The 22734-nt window shown below is 44.2% G+C and overlaps 1 protein-coding gene across 1 annotated transcript in view; it reads right to left on the bottom strand.

Annotated features, from left to right (window-relative positions):
* The window catches only part of OSBPL11 (oxysterol binding protein like 11), an 82454-nt gene extending 81417 nt beyond the window's left edge, over positions 1–1037 (bottom strand). The window contains exon 1 of the mRNA XM_001501564.6: positions 27–1037. Coding sequence (XP_001501614.4) covers positions 27–223 — 197 coding nt within the window. The 5' untranslated portion in view covers positions 224–1037. The remainder of the gene's footprint in view (positions 1–26) is intronic.
* Between the last annotated feature and the right edge of the window lie 21697 nt (positions 1038–22734).

Below are 22734 nucleotides of genomic sequence, written 5' to 3'. Positions count from 1 at the left end.
GAACCACCTTGGAGAAAGGGTCATACCTGTACTGCCAGCCTTTGGCACTGCCACCGCGGCTGCTGCTGCTGCTGCTGCTGCTGATTCCACCCCCACAGCTGCTGCTGCTGCTGTTCTTGTTGGGGGTCACCGCGGTGGCCAGTCCCTCCAGCTTTCCTTCGCTCTCTGAGACTTTCATGGTTGACACTGGTTCAGCCCCCTGCATCTTGACTCCCAAGTCCATCTGCCCTTCTTGGGCGGGAGAGCACAACTCCGTAGAGTTCTGGAGGTGATAATTTTAAGATTTGATCTGAAGGTGATCCCAGTTGCTCAGCCGGCGGCTAGAGTGGGAACCATCAAACGGTCCAGGGAAGGAAGACAAGCATTCCCACCCAAGGAAAACTTTTAAGAGGACAGGGGTTGCGATGGGGACAGACAGCCCTTAAATATATATCTCCTTCCTGGCAAAAGCAAGGAGGAAAAATCACCCTGCCAGAGGACTCGGTGGCATACTCAAAGGAGAAGCAGAGCAGTGTGGGGAGGTCGCGGACGCCAGCCAAGAGGGCCGGGCGAAGGACGGAGGGGCGCGGACCCGGACCCGCGGCCTGACCTCGGGCGGCCGGACCGACCCGCCGCGCTCCTTCTCCTCCAGCGGGTCCCCAGGGAGAGGGGCCCGCCGCAGCCCCCGACACAGAGCGGGGCTGCCCGCGCGCAGCCAGGAGGAGGGTCGGGGAAGGAGGCCGCCGAGGGCGGGACGCCGGCTCCCAGCACCGCCCCTCCTCCGGCCAGCGGCTCGCCGTTCGGGGCGACTTCCTCCAGCGCCCTCGGCCCTGGGCCCTCGACTGGGCTCTTAGGGGCGGGCGACTCCCTCGCCCTCTCTCCAGCCCCAAACGTGAATGCCACAGATACGGCCGCAGCCCCACCCACAACCCCACGGCGGGTCACCCGCCCGCCTGCTCTCTCCCCGCCTTCCCTTCCGGAGTAGTGTGAGCTCACTTCCCCCAGAGCAGAAGCGCCTGGCGCCATCTTGGAGCAGGGCACGCGGCCCGGAAGGAGGCGGAGCCTCGGGGGTCGCGGTGTTGGGGCGGCTGACCCGGAAGACAGGGAGGAGGAGGTGGGACAGCCAAGGAGGGAGAAATGAAGGGGCGCTCGCAGGCAGTCCCCGTGTGGAGTGTGACTGCCAGCCTTCGTCGACAGCTCCGGTCCATCTGTTTGAGGGGTCATTCCAGACGTTTTAGGAATAAAGCTTAGAAAAAGAAAGTACAAAACAAAAGACACCTCTTCATTTTAGTAATTTTTCCAAAAATGCATGACATTGGAATAAGGCAAATCAGTGTTGTAAATGAAAAAGAAACTGTCATGGATATTAGAGCTTTCAGAATGAAAGCCAGGTGCTCTTGCTGACCCCAAACACCTCTTTAGACCTCTTTAGACCTTGGTTTTTGATTCTGTTAAATAAGAGTGGTTGACTAGGTGATTTCTAAAGTCCCTTCTAACTGTAAATTCTAGTTTCTAACACGACTTGAGAGTTGAATGCATATCATATGCAAAACACTATGGCAGATGCAAAGAAGTATTACTCAAAGTAAAAAAGTAAACAAATAAAGTAGTAAAATAAATACAGATTTACAGGTAATTAAGGCTATGAAGAAAATAAAAGAGAATGATTTAGGAAATAAATGGGATGAGAATGGAAACCCTACTTTAGAAGAACAGTTGAGGAGAGTCATCTATGAGGAGATGACATTTAAAGTGGAAGATGAAGAAAGATGAGGAAGATAAGGAAAAGCAACTTTACTTATTCTGGGAAATGAGGGACCTTGGTGCCTGGAACATAGTGAGCAAGAGAGAGTGGTGTGAAATGAGAGTGAAGAGATAGGCACAGAAATTTTTTGATTTTTTTGTAAGTGCAATGGAAAGTCATCGAAAGTTTTAGTCAGAGGAGGGTTATGATCTGATTTATGTTTTCCAAAGATCTCTCCAGTCTTTTCAACAAATGGTGCTGGGACATCTGGATCCATATACCAAAGAGTGAAGTTGGACTCCTACCTCACACCACATACAAAAGTTAGCTCAAAATGGATCAAAGACATTAATGTAAGAGATAAAACTATAAAACTCTTCAGTGAAAAACATAAGAATAAATTTCCATGATCTGGAGTTAGGCAAAGCCTTCTTGGATAGGACAGGAAAGCATAAATGACAAAAAATAGATTGGGCTTCATGAAAATTACAAACTTTTGTGCTGCAAACAATACCATTAAGAAAGTAGAAAGACAACCCACAGAATGGGAGAAAAATATTTACAAACCATATATCTGATAAGGGGCTTATATCCAGAATATGTAGAGAGCCCTTACAACTCATTAATAAAAAGATAAATAACCCAATTTTCAAGTGGGCAAAGGAACTGAATAGACATTTCTCCAAAAAAGATGTACAAAAAGTCAATAAGTACATGAAGAGGTTCTCAACATCATTAGTCATCAAGGAAATACAGGTCAAAACCACAGTGAGACAGCACTTCACACCCTAGGATGGCTATAATCAAAAGATAGACAATAGGGGCCAAGTTGGTGGTGTAGTGGTTAAGTTCATGTGCTCTGCTTTGGTGGCCCAGGGTTCACAGGTTTGGATCCTGGGCACGGTCCTAGCACTGCTCAGCAAGCTACGCTGTGGCAGCATCCCATGTAAAATAGAGGAAGATTGGGATAGATGTTAGCTCAGTAACAATCTTCCTCAAGCAAAAAGAGGAAGATTGACAACAGATGTTAGCTCAGGGCGAATCTTCCTCAACACACACAAAAAAGACAATAGCCATTGATGAGGGATGTGGAGAAATTGGAACCCTCATACACTGCTAATGGAAATGTAAAATGTGGTATATCCATGCAGTGGAATATTATTTGGCCATAAAAAGGAATGAAGTGCTGACACATGCTACAACAAAGATAGATTTCAAAAGTGTTATGCTAAGTGAAAGATGCAAGACACAAAAATCCACATATTGTGTGATTCCATTTATATGAAATGTCCAGAACAGGCAACTCTATAGAGGCAGAAAGTAGATTGGTGGTTGCCAGGGGGCTAGGAGGAAGGAGGAATGGGGAATGACTCCTAATGGGCATGGGGTTTTTTGAGGGGTAATGAAAATATTTTAAATTAGATAATGGTGATACTTGCACAATCTTATGAATGTACTAAAAGCCACTTCATTGCACTTTAAATGGGTGAATTTATGTAGGTGAATTATATAAAAATAAAGCTGTTTTTTAAAAAAGCAAATTCTCTAGCTGAAAATTGATTCTAGTGGGAGAAAAAGAAGCAAGGAGACCAATTAGGAGGCTATTATAAGAAATGAGGTGAGAAGCGATAATGGCTTGGACTAGGGTTACGGCAATGGGGATGGAGAGAAGTAAAGGATCCAAACTGTAGCAGGGTAGAGGAATGGGGGTGGCTACAGTGCTGTAAATAGATTGGATTTGCAGTAGTGCAGTAATGTTCTTACAGGCCTCTCCACTTCCAGTCTATTCTATACACATCACACATCATAACTCAGATCGTGCCCCTTTGAAACTCAGAAACCTCCAAAGATCTATCATTATTTATGGAATAAATTCCAAACCCTGTCCAACAAAAAATGGTGTGGAGGCTGTTGTAATAGCTGATTCTGATATGTAGAGGCTGGGTGAGATACTAGGTGAGATGAGGCTCTCTATACAATCAATGAGGTCAGCCAGCTGTAGCAGTAAGCCACCCTAATCCTGGATCATCCAGACTCCAGTCAAGGAAAAGAAGCCTTGTGAGTGGATGCCTTCATTGGAACAATGGCAGGTGTGAAGGAGGAACATGCCAACCCAAGGATGAGGGACAATATGGAGTCTGGAAAAGGCTTCAGCTTTAGAGACCCAGAAACTGTTTTGTCATTGCTCCCAGTGGTGATGAGATGTGGGGACGGGCACATGCTAACCAAACACACAACAGACCAATGAGGTAGCTGGAAAGACAGATGTTGATTAATAATGAAAAATATGGTCCAGGGTACTCAAGTTTGAGTGTTGGCACATTCTGTGCAAGACACTCAACAGGATAAGCTAAATTATTACCAGAAGGTTACATGATGCTCATGGAATCAGAGCCAGGGGGGTTGGTTGGATAGATATTTTTTTTTTTGCCTTTTTTTTAAGCAAAAACTTCTTTTGCTGTTGTACAATAGGATCTGAGTCTGACTGTTTCATTCAATGTCTAAAGAAAAAGGAGAGGATATGATTTGAACAAGCAAGATAAAGAAATGCACTTTTTTGGAAGCCTTCAAAGAATAATACATTCATCTCTGCAAAAAGTTTAAGGTGCATTCGCCAGCAGTCCAGCTGAATGATGGATCAGTGTATCCTTCCACGTGGAGAGAAGCTGTATAGCATAGTGGTCAAGAACATGGGCTATCGTGTCAGACTAACACTGTTTGGATACTGATTTCACTGCATGTGACCTTGGGCAAGTTACCTAAGCTGTATCTGTTTCCTTACCTATACAATGGGAATACTATTAACACCTCTGATATGGATTAATTGTGTCCCCCTAAAATTTGTATGTTGAAGCCCTAATCCTCAATGTGACAGTATTTGGAGATGGGACCTTTGGGAGATAATTAGGTTTAGATGAAGTCATGAGGCTAGGGACCCCATGATAGGATTAGTGCCCTTAGAAGAGTTGCCAGAGAGAGCTCTCTCTCCCCCATGTGAGGACATGGGGAGAAGAAGGCCATCTGTAAGACTGGAAGAGAGTTCTCACCAGAAACCAACCATGCTGGCACCTTGATATTGGCTTCTAGCCTCCAGAACTGTGAGAAATTTCCATTGTTTAAGCCACCCAGTCTATGGTATTTTCTAACACCCAGTCTATAGTATTTTGCTATGGCACCCAGTCTATGGTATTTTATAGTACGCAGTCTATAGTATTTTGCTATGGAGCTGACTAAGACAATTTCCATTTTGAGTGGTTGTCAGCGTTAAATGAAATGACACATGTAAAGCAACTAGACCCATGGCTGACGCATGACGTGGTAAGTGCTCAGCAACTGTTGGCCGTTATTGTTAGAAGGATAGGGTTTACGGGCCAAGTAAAATGAACGGTCTTGTTTGGTGAGAGCACCCTTCCCCTGGACAGCTCTGAAGACACACCAACCAGCATATGTCTGAAGACATCCAATGTATTTCTGTGGGAGATGCCAGCTTTGTCTCCCAAGCGAAATGGAGTTTTCCAGAGGGATCCTGATCAAAAGAGACCTGTTAGGGTATGTAAATGTACAGTCCTAAGAATAGTGAGTGGAATCACCAGCTTGTGGTGTCGGGGTGAAAATGCAAGTGTATCAGGTGACCTCTGCTTCAGTGTCATCTCCCCCCAGAGGCCTCCCCTGATCACTCACTCTGTACGGAGCAGCAGCCCATCCGCATTCTTCTCCATCCCTTTACCCTGCTTTAGTTTTCTTCATAGAACCTGACACTGTATGCTATGTTGTGCATTTTCTGTCTCCTCACTAGAATGTAAGCTGCATGAGGAAAGAGTCCATTCTTTTTTTGCCACTTCTGTACCCCCAGGCGTTGAACACTGGTTGACACATTTGTCGGATGGATGAATGAATTTACTACGATGCTGAAGAACACGGACTTTGGCGTCAGCCTTCAAATCTTGGCTCTGCCACTTAGTGTACCTGATCTTGATCAAGTTACTTACCTTGGTGAGCCTTCATTTTCTCATCTTTAAGATGGAAATAGGATGAAACAAGGAAATATATAGAAAGTGCTTAGCACAGTACCTGGCATCTAGTAAGCACTGGACAAATGCTGGCTATATTTCCTCTTTCTAACCCACATGTGCAGGGACGGAAGGGTGATTTATTTCCCTGAAACACAAGAGACCTGCTTTCTCTCTGAGTCTGCAGCTATGGCCGCTGGAATGCTGCAGAGAAAATGGGGGCAGGGGAGTGGAGAACAGGGGAGTGGGGAGCAGGACTGATCCCATGAAAGCCACTGGGAGAATAAGGCTGTGGACCCACCGTTTCTATTTAAAAAAAATAAATAAATGAAGGAAGGAAGGAAAAGAGAAAGAAATTCTGAGAAGAAAATGTTCACATTCACAAGAGATGTTACTACTACTGTGGTGAAATGGAGTTTCAAATAACCAGGAGCCCCGTCCTCCTGGCGTCCAGTTTAGGCAGAAATTTCTTTATCAATTTCCGTCTCCACTGGAGTGATTCAGCTAAAGGGCTCTGAGAGAGCAACATTTTGCTGGAAACACTCCCTGCCAAGCTTAAAGCTTGTTGTGGGAGTAAAAGAAATAGACACACTCAGTGCTTTTGTTGAGAGAAGGAAGAAAGAGTAAGGAAGAGAATGGAGTAGCTGCTGTGCTCAGATATTGATTAAATGAATTTTTCCCCCTATTTGTTGCTTCTCCCAGCACCTCTTCCCTGGATCCCTGTTGAACCTAAAAATATTTCACTTAAATACCCAGTAGACTGTAAAATTAGCTCTTAAAACTGTATTATAAAAGGAGAACATGTCTTCCTTCGATGTGATGTGTTCATCTTGTCCATTTTTAGATTTCTCTGGCTAGTACAGGTAGTGTTTTGCTGACAGAAGCCCATAAAAATGCACAGTCCACTGGAGTCATGTGACCTTTCCATCATCAAGTGGCGAATGCCACAGGAATGGAGAGAAAGAAAAGCCAAGCTGTGCTTTATTGTCAAATCACCTGGCTGTGAATTCTGGAGAGCACTCATGTGCATCAGTGTGCCAGTTTATTGTTCCCTTCAAAGGAGTCTGTTGACAGAAAAGCAGTGATTTACTTGACAGGGCATACACCAATATCTCTTGAAAAAGAGATTCCATCACCAAAAAAAAAGCAAATACAAGGGTAGCAGTTTTCAATTTGTGCTCCATACAACGTTGCAGGATATTAATTGGTGTTACTTGATTTAAATTTTTTCTTGCTGTGGTTAGATACATTTGAAAAACACTGATTTGTTGTGTTTTTTTTATTTTAAGTAAAGTTTATTTCTTCATAAATGCATAAATATGCAAATATTTATATGACACATACATGTAAATCTACTGTTACTGTATATACATGTATGTGTGTGTGTGTCTTTGTCTCTAGATTGTATGCTTAAGTAAATTTTATTTATCTTCTTTTTCTCTCTCCACACACAAACGTGCACACACACATACACACACACACATTTATGCACATTTTCGTGTATTTATACCTTCATGTTTCTTCTCATGTTTGTCTGCTTCTGAATATGAATGACTGCATTTTATTCCTCTTTGTGTGTGGGGAAGTAATAACCTGTAGGTCAATAAACATTTGTTTAACTGTTACAGATGAGAGGAGGAAGGATGAAAATATTCAAGACTTTTGCGTATGGCCGCATAGGTAGCTAGGATAGTTGAGTCACAACATCTTAAGCCCTTGTCTTCTTGCTTCCCTGTCTTATAGTCAAGCATTATTATTTGCCTGATTTGTTTTTTCAAGCTAGACTAGTTCCTTTCTGGCAGAACTTCTGGGAGGATTTAATATGCTAATGTGTACCATTTGATATGGTAATATGCTAACTTCATAAGGGAGAGAGAAGGTGCAATATTTGCCAACCGTATTTGACCACAGAACTCCTTTTACATAAAACATCACCCAGGAATAGTGTCCACAAAGTTTATAGATTAGGATACCTTTAGAAAGCAAGTAGAATCTTATGAGGAAGCCCATCCAGATTAAATTCACCTTATTTTGCAGGTTTTAGCATCGTTTCCCTCGCCAGCCTTCCCCTGCTTCTGCATGGCTTGGAATTCCTCCCAGGAGAATACCTCCCCTGGCTGGTGATGAGGACAGAGGCCGTGGATGTGCCCGTACAGCCCCTGGCAGGGGAGGAGTTCCACCTCTGAAGGCCCTAAATGTAGAAAAGGTGTTGATGTTTCTCATATACAATTCCAAATAAAAAATAATACCCATTTGTGAAACAAATGAAAAAGAGCCTGTTGATCGATTATGAGGTAGACTCTGGTAAACTTAAAACAAAAGGAAGTTTATTCAGGGTTCCTTAGGACTGCAGCCTGGGAAGCACAGATTCAAGGAACACTTGAATTGTGTTCCAGATGTTGAAGGGAGAAGGCCGGTTTTAGAGTTGAGGCTAACAAAGGCAAAGAAAAAAAAAATGAGAAGGAATGCCTTTCAACAAATTCCAGGTGCAAAGGTAATCATCAGGGTGAGGGTCAATGAAACAAGCCACTAAACTTATGAATGTGGGAAATGACTCTGACAGGAATGTGGTCTCTGGATAATCTTATCTTCCTGACGGGAATAGAGTCTCTGTCCCGGTAATCTTATCTTCCTTGGGGAGATTTGCAGACGCACTTCAGGCATTTAATGAGTTCAAGAGTTCACCCTGAAGGAGGAATTTGTTTCTCTCCTCTTTATGTCCACCGGGTTCCATTTTAATGCCTTAACATGAGACCCTTCATCTTTTTTCAGTTCCACAAGCCCAACAAAGTTTGGATTTCCGTCACGAAAGACTGTTTTGAAATGTCACATATGAAACTCTGGAAACATTTGGCACGGGCAGTGCTTTACTGGTGTGCTAAACAGCCACCTGGTCTCCTCATTGGGTAACCCGGCTCTGACCCTGGAGAAATGCCTTCCTGCCTGGGAGAGGGGGGATCCTAAGCCCCCACTAGCTGCTCTACCATAGTACAAATGGACTTAGTTCAATCCCTTTTCCATCTGTGAAAGGAGACTCAGGATGGTGAAGTAATAGAAAACTTGCAACGGGCAGGGATCCAGTCGTACCAGCCATTGAGGACAGACCCGCTGCAACAGGGAATTGGGAGCGGGTTGGCTATGGGGATGGTGGGTTGCCTATTTGATGGTTTTGCCTGGGACTCTCTTTTTAGTCTTCTTTTTCCCCAGGATGCTGAATAACTGCTCCTGTGGGTTCTATGTTTAAGATCTCTGTGGGGCTTTAACATCAGTCTTTCATAACACGTGAACAGGAATTATCTCTTTCGTGTAAGAACTCCGCCCTCCCCCCCATCTCAGGCTGTGAGCACCTTGAGAGCAGAGAGTGGATTACTAGATCGCAAGCACCTAACACTTAACCTGATACAGAGTAGGCCTCCAGAAATGTTTGTGGGATGAAGGAATGATGGGGTCCTTTCAGAGGACAAAACGCCTTTCCGCTCCCTGGCCTGGCGTCTCAGCATTCAGGCCAGGACTCCGCCTTCAGCGGGCCCCCAGCTGGATGTTATTTTCTGGGCTGGCTCTGCAGGGAGGTTGCTCTTGCTGCCCTTTTGTCCTCAGCCTCAGCAGCCCCAGTGCCAATTGTGATGAAGGCATTTGTGATATTCTCATTCACAAGCACCGAGGATTAAATCCTCTCATCTTTCCTCACATGGGCCACCAGTGCTCCATGGGGGATAATTACCTTTATTGTTCTAAATACCAGACTAGCAGAGTAGAATGTCTAAATGAAAACAAGCTGCTTGTGGTCCAGGTGGTTGCTGGAAGATGGCTGAGTCTGTTAGGGCAGGGAACAAAGAGACATGGTCAAGTGGTTAAGGATGTACAAACTGGGGCCGGCCCGATGGCGAAGTGGTTGCATGCTCTGCTTTGGCGAGCCAGGGCTTCACCAGTTTGGATCCTGGGCACAGACATGGCACCGCTCATCAGGCCACGCTGAGGCAGCATCCCACATGCCACGACTAGAAGGACCCACAACTAAAAAAATATATACAACTATGTACCAGGGGGTTTGGGGAGAAAAAGGAAAAATAAAATCTTTTAAAAAAAAGGATGTAGAAAGTAACCTTCTATAGTAAATTTATTGGCAAAGAACTAGAGGTTTGGTAAAATGCATAGTCAGAAAGACAGAGGTAAGATCATGCAGTAGAATGAGACTGTCAGATTTATCCAAAGGTTGGCTATGTGGAGCCCAAAGAACTATCGAGAGAGTTATGATTTCTCCTCTTCTAGGGAAGTTTGGGAGGAAGAAAGATCCCCATCATCTTGTACTGAAATGAGGTCTGCCTAGAGGAAAGGAGATAAGACTATCTCAGATTTTCTTTTTCTTTTCTTTTTTTTTTTTTGAGAAAGATTAGCCCTGAGTTAACATCTGCTGCCAATCCTCCTCTTTTTGCTGAGGAAGACTGGCCCTGAGCTAACAGGCGTGCCCATCTTCCTCCACTTTGTATGTGGGATGCCTGCCACAGCATGGCTTACCAAGTGGTGCAAAGGTCTGCACCTAGGATTTGAAGCAGTGAACCCTGGGCCACCAACGCGGAACGTGTGATCTTAACCACTGCGCCACCAGGCCGGCCCCGATCTCAGATTTTCAAAGTTCATCAATATTATTCTTTATTTCTTCTCTGAAAACCTTTACTGTAGTCATTAATTGAACAAAAATTTATTGCACATGGATTACATGCCAGGCACTCCGTTAGTTGCAAAGGATGCAACCATAAACAGGACACAGTCTTAGCCCTTAAAGCCTATGCGTAGAGCAGGGAAGCCAGATAGTAAACAAGAAATTTAAAGTGAATGTGAGAAGTGCCAAGATACATGTGGTGTGGAGCCCAAGGAGGAAGGGGTGGGTGGGTAGGTGCATGGGCAGTTGTTTACCTAACGTAGCAGTCAGAGAAGGCTTCTTGAGAAAAGTGTTTCTTTAAGCAGATGACTGAAAGGATGAGTTGAAGGAAGAGTGAAGCAATGTTCTAGGGAGAGGGAAGAACCATGTCCAAAGATGAGAGATAAGAGATATAAAAGGAACTTACAGAAAGCCATGGTGGCCAGAGCTCAACAGTAATATAATAGAAGATGAGTCTAGGGAGGTAGTCAAGGATCAGATGCCAGGCCAGGAAATTTCGACTTTTTCCTAAGCACGAGGGGAGCCACTGAATGATTCTAAGCAAAGGAATTAATTACATGATAAGATTTAGGTTGTTTAATAGAGAATGACGTTATGTCCAGACCTAGCTTCCGCTTGGACCTCAGTACAGCCTCGTCCTGAATTAGGTTCTTAGGAAGACTTATTTTCCCGTTCACATTGGTAGATTTCAAGTAAAAAGATGACACTTAGCCCCACTGCCCAGTCTTGCAAGCCATAAGATACAAATGAAAATTTCCAAGGAAATCTTCCTTTGATCACTGTAAGAGAGGCAAGTGATGGATCTTTATAGGACCTATTTGCAATTCTCAATTTCCTGACTCTTGTTTGACCAGAAAGACGCATATGAATTCTCTCCTAGTTGTTCCTTCTTTCTCCTCCTACCATCACTACAGTCTTTAAAGTGGTATTGGGCAACCAAATAACCTTGTGAAAAATTGCTCAATACAATGAATATGGCATAAAGGGACATTCTGCTACTTCCTTCCATCTTTTGAGGCAATTTTGGCTTCATCATAAGCTGTTCTTTGGTTGGTTGGTTGGTTGGTTGTTTTTTTGAGGAAGATTAGCCTTGAGCTAACTGCTGCCAATCCTCCTCTTTTTGCTGAGGAAGACTGGCCCTGAGCTAACATCCGTGCCCATCTTCCTCCACTTTGTATGTGGGACGCCTACCACAGCATGGCTTGCCAAGTGGTGCCACGTCCACACCGGCAAACCCCGGGCTGCTGAGAAGCAGAACGTGTGCACTTAACCACTGCACCACCGGGCCGGCCCCATAAGCTGTTGTTTTTATGGCAATTATGGTTGTTCATAGCTCTTTCACCTGCAACAAAACCTATTTAGCTCTTCTGAACCATTCCAAATGTTTTAGAATTTAACTGATCAGATCTTAACTCAATTTCTCGTATGTTCTAGGAAGAGAACAGATGACGGCACTTCATGCAGGCCGAAGCCCAATAATATCAGTTCATCTCAAAGAAGCATAACGGAGAGACAGTGTCCTCAGCCATGCAAGGTGTGATTCTACTGCTTTCAGTCCTGGAGAGCTGGAGGAAACAGTTTCCTTGTTGTTCTTGGCAGTTTAAGTTACCGTTTGTGAATGCCGTGCTGTTGATGGGCCAAGTGGCTAATTATTTGGAGCGTTTGGTCAGGCTGCCAGAGGCCAAGGTCAACCAGTCCTCTGATCTCCTGTCTTCAGTCTTCCCTAAGCCTGAGCTGTCCTCACTTCTACGATCTTTTCTCATGGCAGCATGCTCCCAGTTTCATGTCAGCTTTTAATCAAGAGCCAAAGAACCAAATGTGGTATAGGCTTTGCTAGTTGAACAAAAGGCAAAGAAAATATCATGCCTGTAATTGTATGTATCCTGTTATTGAGGGGAAATTCTATGATGACCCTCTGCAGGGTGGAGAGTAACAGACTTCTGGCATTTTTAGTTGACCCAAGTCACAAATGCAAATGCTGAACAGGGTCAGGTAAATGAGTGCAGTGGGCCAGGTGGGGACTGTGTAAGTGGAGAGTGCATGCCCTGTCTAAAGAGAGGACCACTACTTCACTCCAACAGACTATTACCAGGGGGGCCCAATAAAGCCAAATCTTCTTGATTGTCTAAGAGAAGCCAGAACTAGGGGATTTAATGTGAAAGCCCCTGAAGGTTTTTTTTTCTTTTTTTTTTTTATTGAGGAAGCTCAGCCCTGAGATAACATCTGCCAATCCTCCTCTTTTTGTTGAGGAGGCCTGGCCCTGAGCTAACATCCGTGCCCATCTTCCTCTACTTTATATGTGGGATGCCTACCACAGCATTGCGTGCCAAGTGGTGCCATGTCCGCACCCAGGATCCGAACCAGCGAACCCCGGGCAGCTGAAGCGGAACGTGCACACTTAACCGCTGTGCCACCTGGCTGGCCCCGAAAGCCCCTCAAGTTTCAAATGTTGACCACTATTAAGAATTTTTTAATATGTAGGAACCAAAACAAAACATGTTGGTGACCAAATTCAACCCATAAGTCAACAGTTTGAGATCTCTGGCCTGGAGTCTGTTCTAATTGCAAGAATCTGCAACCAGAGAAAAAGCCTCACGTTTCTGAGAAGGACTGAGGAAATCTAAGTATGAATGTTAGCAGCGTCCCTAGAGTTTGACACTTTTGGTAAGAGGTTTTCATAAATAAAATCTTCTCATTCCTATTCTTCCAGCCACATGTGGGAGCACAGGAGAGGTGAAAATACCAGGTGTATTAGTGTGCTAGGGCCGTCATAACAAACTAGCAGTGACTGGGTGACCTAAACAACAGAAATTTATTTTCTCACAATTCTGGAGGCTAGAAGTTTGAGAGCAAAGTATTGGCAGGGTTGGTTTCTTCTGAGGCCTCTCTGCTTGGCTCGCAGGTGGCCATCTTCTCCTTGCGTCTTCATGGACCTATTCGTGTCCTAATTCCCTCTTTTAATAGGACATCATTCATATTGGATCAGGCCCAACCATATAACCTGTTTTAACTTAATTATTTCTTTAAAGACCCTATGTTCAAAGACAGTTACATTCTGAGGCACTGGCAATCAGGCCTTCAACATATGGATTTTTGGAGGGACATAATTCAACCCATAATGGCAGGCTGTCTATCTTCATATAGCCTCTCCTAGAGCAGAGCACACTTTTTCCATTCCTCTTCTTAATGAAGCTAGATAGCCTGGGAACATGTATGTATTAACACCCATCTGTCCCCAACCTTGTAGAAGAATTCAAAGAAAAAGAGATCCAGAAACACAGTCTGTCAGAGCAGAAAAAGTGCTTGGAGAGCAGAGTTCTGCTTAGAGACCATTTTATAGACAAAGAAATAAGACAAAGAGGTGTCCTGTGACATGCCGGAGAGACAAGGTCGCAGCCTCTCTGAACAGGAAGTGGCCTTGGGAGTCATCTGTTCTATCATTCTCTGAGGGATGCTTTCTCTCCAAAACATTCCTGCCAAATGGCCCAGCTTCATTCCACACCTGCGTGTCAGAGCTCCAAATATTTCCAGACAGAGATCATGTCACCATAAATATTTTTTATTTTATTTTTTCTTTTAGATAAAAATCTGCAATTCTAGAATAGGAAGAAGCAAACTCGTGCCTAGACTAGGAAGAAACAAACATGTGGATGTGGCCAGACTAGTGAAAAATGGATCCGGTCAATCACTCCCCTAGTTCTTGACATTATGCTTCTTTAGATACAGCCTTTAATCATCTTAGCATGTCTCTCTGCCGTCATATTTTAACCTAGTCTGAAGTCCTTTACATGTGCGCTATGAAAAACCCGTCTTCCCACCTAGTGCTTTTGTACTTGGGTTTTTTTCCTGTTAGTTTTCATCTTGTTGGATTCTCTCCATTGCTCCAGTCCAATGAGCTCACTTTGGAATCTGATTCTGATACCTCTCCATTCACTGTCTCCTGCGACTTCACGTTGGCTGTATATTCATCAGGTTGTCATCTGTACTCATCCAACTCATGAGCAAAATTTTTACCAAGACGGAGTCTTAGTTGTCTTTCCTCTGGATTCACACGGATCCAATCAATCAGAACTCCGGTGTGGTGCATTGTCTCCAGTCTCACCCAACTTGTATTCCTCCACCTAATTCCAAAGGGCATTGTAAGAGATTTGGCTGAAATTCTGTGACTATAGCACTTCCCTGCCTTATGGTCTGGCCGCCTTAATTTTAAAGAATCACCCTGCAAGTTAGTGGCTGAGCTGAAACAGGATGGTCTCTGCTGTCCAAAATCTCTCAGGCTATTTGGAGACATGAGAAATATACAACTGAAACACAGTCAAGAGGACTGGGCTCTTCTCTTCTCCAACAGAAAAATGGATGTGAGAAGGGAGGGCTTCAGAGTAATCTGTCCATGATCCAAATTTAAGAACAGAGCTGCAAGTGGATTAAAACCTCTTTGGCTGAATCTGCTTTGAGCATGCCATATCCTTTCTCATGATTTTTCTCTTCTGCAAATTGGGAAAAATGGTATTTTCTTTAAGTATGGGCTATTAGTCATTTGAAACTGTTTTCCCCAGTCCCTGTGGAATCTCCTTCCCAGAAAGGTTGTTAGAGTTGGCACAGACCAGCTTTAAGGCTGATCTGGCAGGAGAGCTGGGCCAGTTGGCTATTACAGTCTCTACAACCATGTTCCTTTAGTAATGTGGGCCAAGAAGGAAGGCATTTGTTTTAAGCATCCATGACGGGGAAGAGATTTCATACTTCTTGGTTGCAGGTCAAGGAGGTTCCAGCCACATCTCCTCCACTTGTGCCTGTGTCCCGTTTTCATATCTGTGTACAGCATAAAAGGGAAGAGAAGAGAAGCCAAAAATGAATCTACCACTGTGGTTTTAAGACACTTCTTAGAAATTTTCTGCTCTCTCAAGTAAGAGAATTTTTTTTGTTACATGACTACTTAAGAGAACTAGCCCTTGCTAAACTGTACTTACTAACCTGCTAGATATGAAGTTCTGTAGAAAGTTCTAGTCTAGTGCTTAAAGGTTTCCATGCCTGTCTTTAGCTCCATCCTCCTGTGATGTCGTAACTCTAATATCACAACCGACCTCCTTGTCTCTAAAATCCAAGCAAAGAAAGCTGAGCTCAGCTTGAGGTGGGAGATATAGGGTGTGTGGGAGACCCTGAGATGAGTCTACATGAAAGGTACCAGGAATTTTTGATCCCTCAGGGCTTTAGGCAGAGGATTAACACCCATCTTTCAGAGGTGGGGTTGGTACAGAACCTAAGGAAGGTGTGACCCCAAACAAATCTGACGCTAGACTTGGGAAAGGTTTCAGTTGTTTTGAGAATAACAGGCCACTAGGAAGAGAGCTGCCACAGAGAGGGGAAAATGGAGGACACTTGTTTTAAGCCTCGCTTGTCCAATGACCCTCAGGACCCACAGGGACAGCCAACCGACAGCAGCAATGGTGGTCATTTGGTGGGACGCCACGTCCTGGATGCCACTGGGACCATCAGCTTCAGGTGCTGCATTGCTCTGAAAGCCTCTTCTGCTCAGCCTGATCTCTCCCCTTGGTTATGAGTTTCCACTCTAGGTCTAGGCCTTCATAGGAGAAATAGATCACGCTTCCATCATGTTCACCTTCCCCTCCCAAGTGTATCCATGCGAGCTGTCTCAGTTCATTTGGGCTGCTATAACAAAAATAGCCTAGACTGAGTGGCTTAAATGACAAACATTTATTCCTCACAGTTTTGGAGACTGGAAGTCCAAGATCAAGGCACTGGCAGATTTCGCGTCTGGGGAGAGCTGCTTCCTAGTTCATGGATGGCTGCCTTCTCACTGACCTGTCATGGCAGAAAGAGAGCAAGAGAGCTCTCTGGGATCTCTTTAAAAGATTGGCACCTGAGCTAACAACTGTTGCCAATCTTTTTTTTTTTGTTTTTCTGCTTTTTCTCCCCAAATCCCCCCAGCACATAGTTGTATATTTTAGTTGTGGGTCCTTCTAGTTGTGGCATGTGGAACACCACCTCAGTGGGGCCTGACGAGTGGTGCCATGTCTGCGCCCAGGATCCGAACCGGCTAACCCCTGGGCCACCGAAGCAGAGCACGCAAACTTAACCACTTGGCCATGGACCAGCCCCCTGGGATCTCTTCTATAAGGGCACTTATCCCATTCACGAGGGCTTCACCCGCTTCACCTCCCAAAAGCCCCACTTCCTAATATCATCACGTTGAGGGGTTAGCATTTCAACATATGAATTTGGGGGTGATACAAACATTCAGTCCAGAACAAGAATGGTGAGAGTCCTTCCCCACCTCAGACTGGATTCTGACAGGCTGAGTATTATTCTCTGTAGTCCTGGTCTTAGTCACGTTTTGGCTGATATTAATTGGGCCCAAAGTAATCTTAAAGAGTTATCTTAACATCTCATACATCCCTTAACTCCTGGAAAAAGTTAGTTAGCCATACAAAGAAGATGGTCATCTAGTGTTTTAAAGACCATTTTAAGAAGTAGTCCTTTTTCTTAAGCAATTTATTGAATACCTTTGTGTTCACACGCTGAACAAGCATGGTCATAGTTTATAATAAGAAAATTAGCGACAACCTAAATATCTATCAGTAGGATAATGTGTTGTTCCTGGAGTAGCTTCTGTATTACTTGAATTTTTGATAATGAAAATGCTTTCATATTACTTGTATCAAGTCATTGCTATGGGCTTCTAAATAGTCCCCCACTTCTGTTCTTGCCCTTTATAGTCGTTCTGACTGCTTTCTCAGTGATCTATTAAAATGCAAATATGACTGTGGCACTTCTGGGCTTAAAGCTTTCTTATGGATTGTTCCTCATTGTCTATCCACCACGTTCCAAGCTCTCCGGTGGGTGCAACAGCCCTCAGAGCTGTCCCTGCTCTGCTCTGCAGCTTGAGCTCCCGTGCCTGTACTCTGCTTTCCAACCACACATGACTTGTCTCCACCCTCTGAACCCCTCAGTTTCTTTCACCACTACACGGCTTTGCACTTACTCTGCTCTCTGCTTTCAGTACCTCCCTCCCCTTTCTCCAATATCAAATTTGAGCATCGCTGTCACTCTCTACCCTCAGAAAAGTTAAGCCCACCCTGTTCTGACAGCCCCTGTGGGCTCTTAGCACACTCCGCATGAGGCTGTCTATGTTCACGTCTCATCTGCCCCATTAGCATGTGTGTTCTTAGGAGCTGAGAGGTTGTTCATCTCATATTCCCTGAAGCACAGGCCCTACTGGACAATAAAGATTGAATGAATGAATAAATTAATGAATGAACAGTGTAGTATTCTTGTAATGCTTACATCTATCAGTTGCTGGTGTTTGTTTTAGGCTGTGGTTGATCATTTAAACCATAGGCACATATATAACAATATTGGGCTTGGGGCAGAAAGGTCCCGTGAAAAATATCCAGTGTCAGGCTGAAACCCTTCTAAAGATGGCTCTGCTCGCAAGAATAAAGCCCGTTGAGGTCCTCAGCTCCATGAGATCTTCTGTGACATTTGAACACATTTGGGGACTTCAGCTGGGATAGCCTATGTCTTTGGGGGATCAGAATCATCTCAGGCTTTAAGGCCAAACTCAGTTTACCCCACTCTTCTCATTTGGTTTTGTCCCAGGCTGACACAGGGATGGGCATCTCTATTGTGTCAACCTGTTGCCAAAACACTTTCGAAATGTGAAAACATTCCGAGTGGTGAAAATGAATTCCCCTAAGATGCCTGATCTACATATGCGTGTGAATTTGCCTTAGGAATAATTGCTGACCGCAGTCTGACCCCTCAGTAGCCCCCCATGCTTCTATTATAGCACTACAGTGTTTACTGTTGGTCCCCTACAGCCCACTGGAAAGTAAGCCCCCCAGGGCAGGTAGCTTTCTTTTTTCTATAATAGTTGACACGTAGAAAAGCATATGTATAACATACCTATAAGTTATGAAGCATAGCACTATTTCTTGTCTTTCTATCTCTACTGCCTGGAAAAATGCAAGGTACAATAAATATATGTTGAATAAATGAATGGTTCTTCTATGAATAAGTGAACCAGAAAGACCAGTGTCTCCCAGATAAAATATCCATCAGTAGTCAGACAGCTAAAGGTATCATTCCAAGGTGAACTGACTCACTACTAAATATATGAGAACCAAATTTTATTCCACTTTCGGGACTGATTCTTTCTCTTTCTGTCTACCTTTCGGAAGTTCAGTGGTGGGGCTCTTTCGTGGAGCTACATAGTGGAGATGACCTGGTGTGGTTGAAAGACCATGGACTAAAGTCAGGCAATTCTGAGTTTGAATCCTAGCTCCACCATTTTATACTTGTGTGAACTTGGGCAAATTACATATCATCCCCAAGAATCAGTCCTCTAATCTATTAAAAGTGGCTTATTAATGCTTACCTGCTGGAATTGTAGGAAATGAAAATGAAGTAACACCTGATGTTCATTACCTTCTCACATTATTTCAGGCAAAGAAACCTGGTCTAAATGTTTCTAGACAGAATTCCTTTGACCTCTGCTACGGGTGGCATACTGGAAAGTTGATTGAAAGCTGTATTTACAAAAGGATGCCATAAGCCTATAAGTTTCTGCTTCCCTCTTTGAACCCATGTGCCATATAAAAACTTCCTCCTTATTCCCCTTCCACGGCCTCTCTCCTTGATGGCTTTATGTTGCTTTTACTCTCCCTGACAGCTAATTCCTACACACAGCCTCTGTGGAGTCTTGAATTTCACATATTCTTGATAGTCACTTTGGTTTTTCCCCTTGATTTAGTCCTAGAGACAAATCAATAGGTAACTATGACTCTCTCCCAAACAGTAACAGAAAAGGAAAAAAAAGAAAAAGGAAAGGGAGTTCTCTGTGGAGTAATACCTCACAGTTTATAGTAATGCCATGGCTGTGTATTTTTTTCTGAAGGACACGCCATAGAAGCTCGATTTGGTTCTGTACAAGCAGTCTCCACATCTGGAATAGACCGTGTATTCCGAAATCTACTTACAAGGTCAGTCATTTAAAAATCACAATGCCAGCACGCACAGAAGTGAGATTACTCGGGTCTATGAGGTTCTCAGGGCAGCCCACAAAAGTCTATCTAATCCTGAATGTTGCCGACCTGGCGCACTGGATGCGTTATTCAGCTACTCCCAATGACTCTGTACAGCCCTGATCGTGTGAGAGCGGGAGAGAGGTCACGCTGTGTTCCAACTCTGGTGCCAGGGACACAGCTCTGCCCTCCTCCCCACTTGGCTGGGCCAACAGCTAGGAGTAGGACTGTGCCAGGGAGGGGACTGGGGAGAAGGGCAGATAATCCTGGGCCCCAGCGCCAGAAATTGGATTCTCTGCCTCAGGACATCTTTCTACTCCTCTCACTCACAGGACCTCCGAGTAAGGAGTAAGAGTAGTAATAGTGACGTTTGTATAGTGCTTTATAGTTTACAAATAACATATTTTCATCCCTGATATCTCACTGGTCTCATTTGGTATTTACAACAACCCTCTTGAGTGAGTTATTGTTATAACTTTCACTTAACAGGCAAGAAAAACTGAGGTTCAGAAATGGAATGATTTTTCTAATGCCAGGGAGGGCGGGGGCGGTGGGTAGGGTGTGGAAAGAAGCTCGTCTGCCACCCGAGCACAGTGCTTCTAATGAGGTCTCCTCCACACCCGCTTGTCTATGTTTTATTTCTTTATGACACATGCACATAGTGTTTACTAGGTGCCAGGCACTGTTCTAAGAGTTCTACAAATATTAGTCCACTTAACATGGCTCAGTCTTAAGTCAAGTTTTGCCTTCTTTTCTTTTTTACTTTTAAACTCATGTCCCCATCACCATGGAATCATCTTGGCAATAGATGGTGACTTTAACAATGTCCCTCATGGCACATTTTTTAGGTTTTGACTACTCATCAGTTGATCTCTGACTCTCATATTTCCATTATCAGATGAGTTGCTTTCAAGAGTCAGATTCTTTGCCAAATAGTTTAAATACGATTTAAGCCTTTATATTCACCAATCCAGCAGGTCTTTCCACCATAGCCTTTCCTATTTTAAGACAAAATAAACTCTCTCTGATCAGAGCTGAAGTTTCAGCGGATGGAATATGTCTCTTAATGAAGCTTCTATTAAATATCTCATCAGAATCTGGCAGTTTTGTGTTTGTTAGCTTCTGGAGAGTGTGTGACCAGCCTAAGAGCGGAGTAGCCTAGCAGTTACAAGAATGGCTCTGAAAAGAAACCTCCTGGCTTTGAATTCTGGCTTTCCTTCTTTCTACTTTGTAATCTTGAGCAAGTTAATTACCCTATCTGTGCCCCAGTTTTCTCATCTGTAAAATGGGGGCAGCAGTAGCACCAACCTTGTAGTGTGGTTGTGAAGATCGTCCCATTCTACAGATGAGGAAACTGAAGCTCAAGAAGTAGTAAGAGCTTTTCCCGAGACTACACAATGCTATGCGCTGGAGCTGGGGGTTGAATTTAAAGTTGCCTGTTTCCAAAGTCCATACGCTACCAACTGCAGGATAGATTCAAACCTTGGCCAGGGGGTCAACTAGATGTGCTATGTTGAGAACAATTCTGAGATTGCATTAGTGCCAAATGGGAACAAGTGTGGTCCATTAGCAGCAACTCCTGTGGGCACAGGAGGGGAGATGGAATGTTTACCATCACCACTCGTCACGTCCACTGATAGACCTGGATATCACTAGGAAGGGGACCCAGCCTGGGAGCCCCTTTAGGGCAAGTACCGTGTCTTATTGATATCTGTCACCCCAGCAATTAGCACACTGCCTGGCCCAAAGTAGGGAGTAAATATGTGTTGAACTAGATTGAGTCGAGCTGTTAGAGATTTGTCCCCTGAGGATGGGGCCTCTACACTCTGGGTTGGGGCAGCTTCCTTTGGTGTGCCTTAAAAAGGCAAACTTCTAGTCCTAAATGGGACTTGGGGAGGTTCTAATGCCCAAATGTGAAGACCTCCTATGGCTTCCACCCTCTTTCAAGGGTAAATCTAGGATAAAAAAAGATACTAATATGATATATTGATTTTATTCTGGGTGAGTCATGACAATGAATCAACAGCCAGTTTATTCAACCTACCCTCTTTCTTTCTGCTAGGCCTATTTACTCTTCCTCCATTCCCAATTAGGAAGGCAAATGGATATTATCTTAAGGGTGGGAAGCAAAAAGGACTGATGGGTGAGAGTTTAGAAATAACACCCTATCTTTGGAACACAATCAGTCTGGGACCATTGATTCTGTTTCATTTTTCCTTCCTAATTTAGAGAGTGGTGGAAGTCGAGAGTGTTCATTGTTTCATGAGAGTCTGCGTAAAGAGAGCATTTGACTTGGTTTCACATGCAAACTCTGCTCACCTACTTAAGTGTGAGACCTTGCTCTGGAGACCTTGCCATTGACAGGGTCATTCTTCGGATTGAAACCCAATCTAGTGCTCATCCCCAGAGAGAGGCACATGGTTACCCTCTTCTTCCTTTAATCTAACCTTGATTTAATCTTTCTTTAGCTTCTGCAGCATGCTTTTTGATGATGATGAAAGCTGCAAGTTGCAACAGATAACTCCTTGAATCCTCTTTTAGCTCTTAAAAAATTATTGGCCGCCTCCTTTGAGCCAGGTGCCATGCTAAATGCTTTTTATCTCATTTAGCTCTCATAACAACCTTGGGGAGGAGGAAGCATTACCCTATTGTGTAGATAAAGAAATCTTAGACTCCAAACGTTAAGTGATTTGCCAACGTTGCATAGCTCCCAAGTACTTACACCTCATTTATTCAATAAATGTTTGTTGAGCTCCTGCTCTCTGCCAGGCACTGGAATACACTCTAGAAATACTGAAATGAATAAAAAGTAGCCCTGCACTCAAAAGTTCACAGTCCAAAGACAAATATGGATCTGAAACAGATTATGTAACCTGATGTGGTAAAGGAGTGATGGCTGCGTGGAAAGAGCATCGTGGGAGCACAGACAGCGGAGTGACCAGCCTGGGGGTCAGGAGGCGTCCTGGAGGAGATGACTCCTAAATGGATCTTGGATGACACGTAAGCATTGAGCTGGTGAAGGAGGGTTGAAAAGGGAAAGACTGCATCCTTGGCATTGGGAAGGGGCAGCAGGAGCAAAGGCATGGAGATAAGAAACAGCATTGTGAGTGTGAGATCCACGAAATTGAGGACTGTGGGAAAAGTGTAGGTGTGGAGATGCAGCTGGTGTGGTAGGCAGGGGCGAGGTCAAAGCAGTCCTTGTAGTTATGCTTTTCTGATGACCTACACTCTTCCCCTTGAAGCCTGTATCCTACGAATAAGGAGTCTGTGCCCTTGAACCTGTGCCCTGCCTTGGCCTGT

The sequence above is a fragment of the Equus caballus genome, chromosome 19 (assembly GCF_041296265.1).
Source record: "Equus caballus isolate H_3958 breed thoroughbred chromosome 19, TB-T2T, whole genome shotgun sequence".
Lineage (NCBI taxonomy): Eukaryota > Metazoa > Chordata > Mammalia > Perissodactyla > Equidae > Equus > Equus caballus.
Note: the sequence above shows the minus strand (reverse complement) of the source record. Positions and strands in the feature narration are given on the sequence as shown.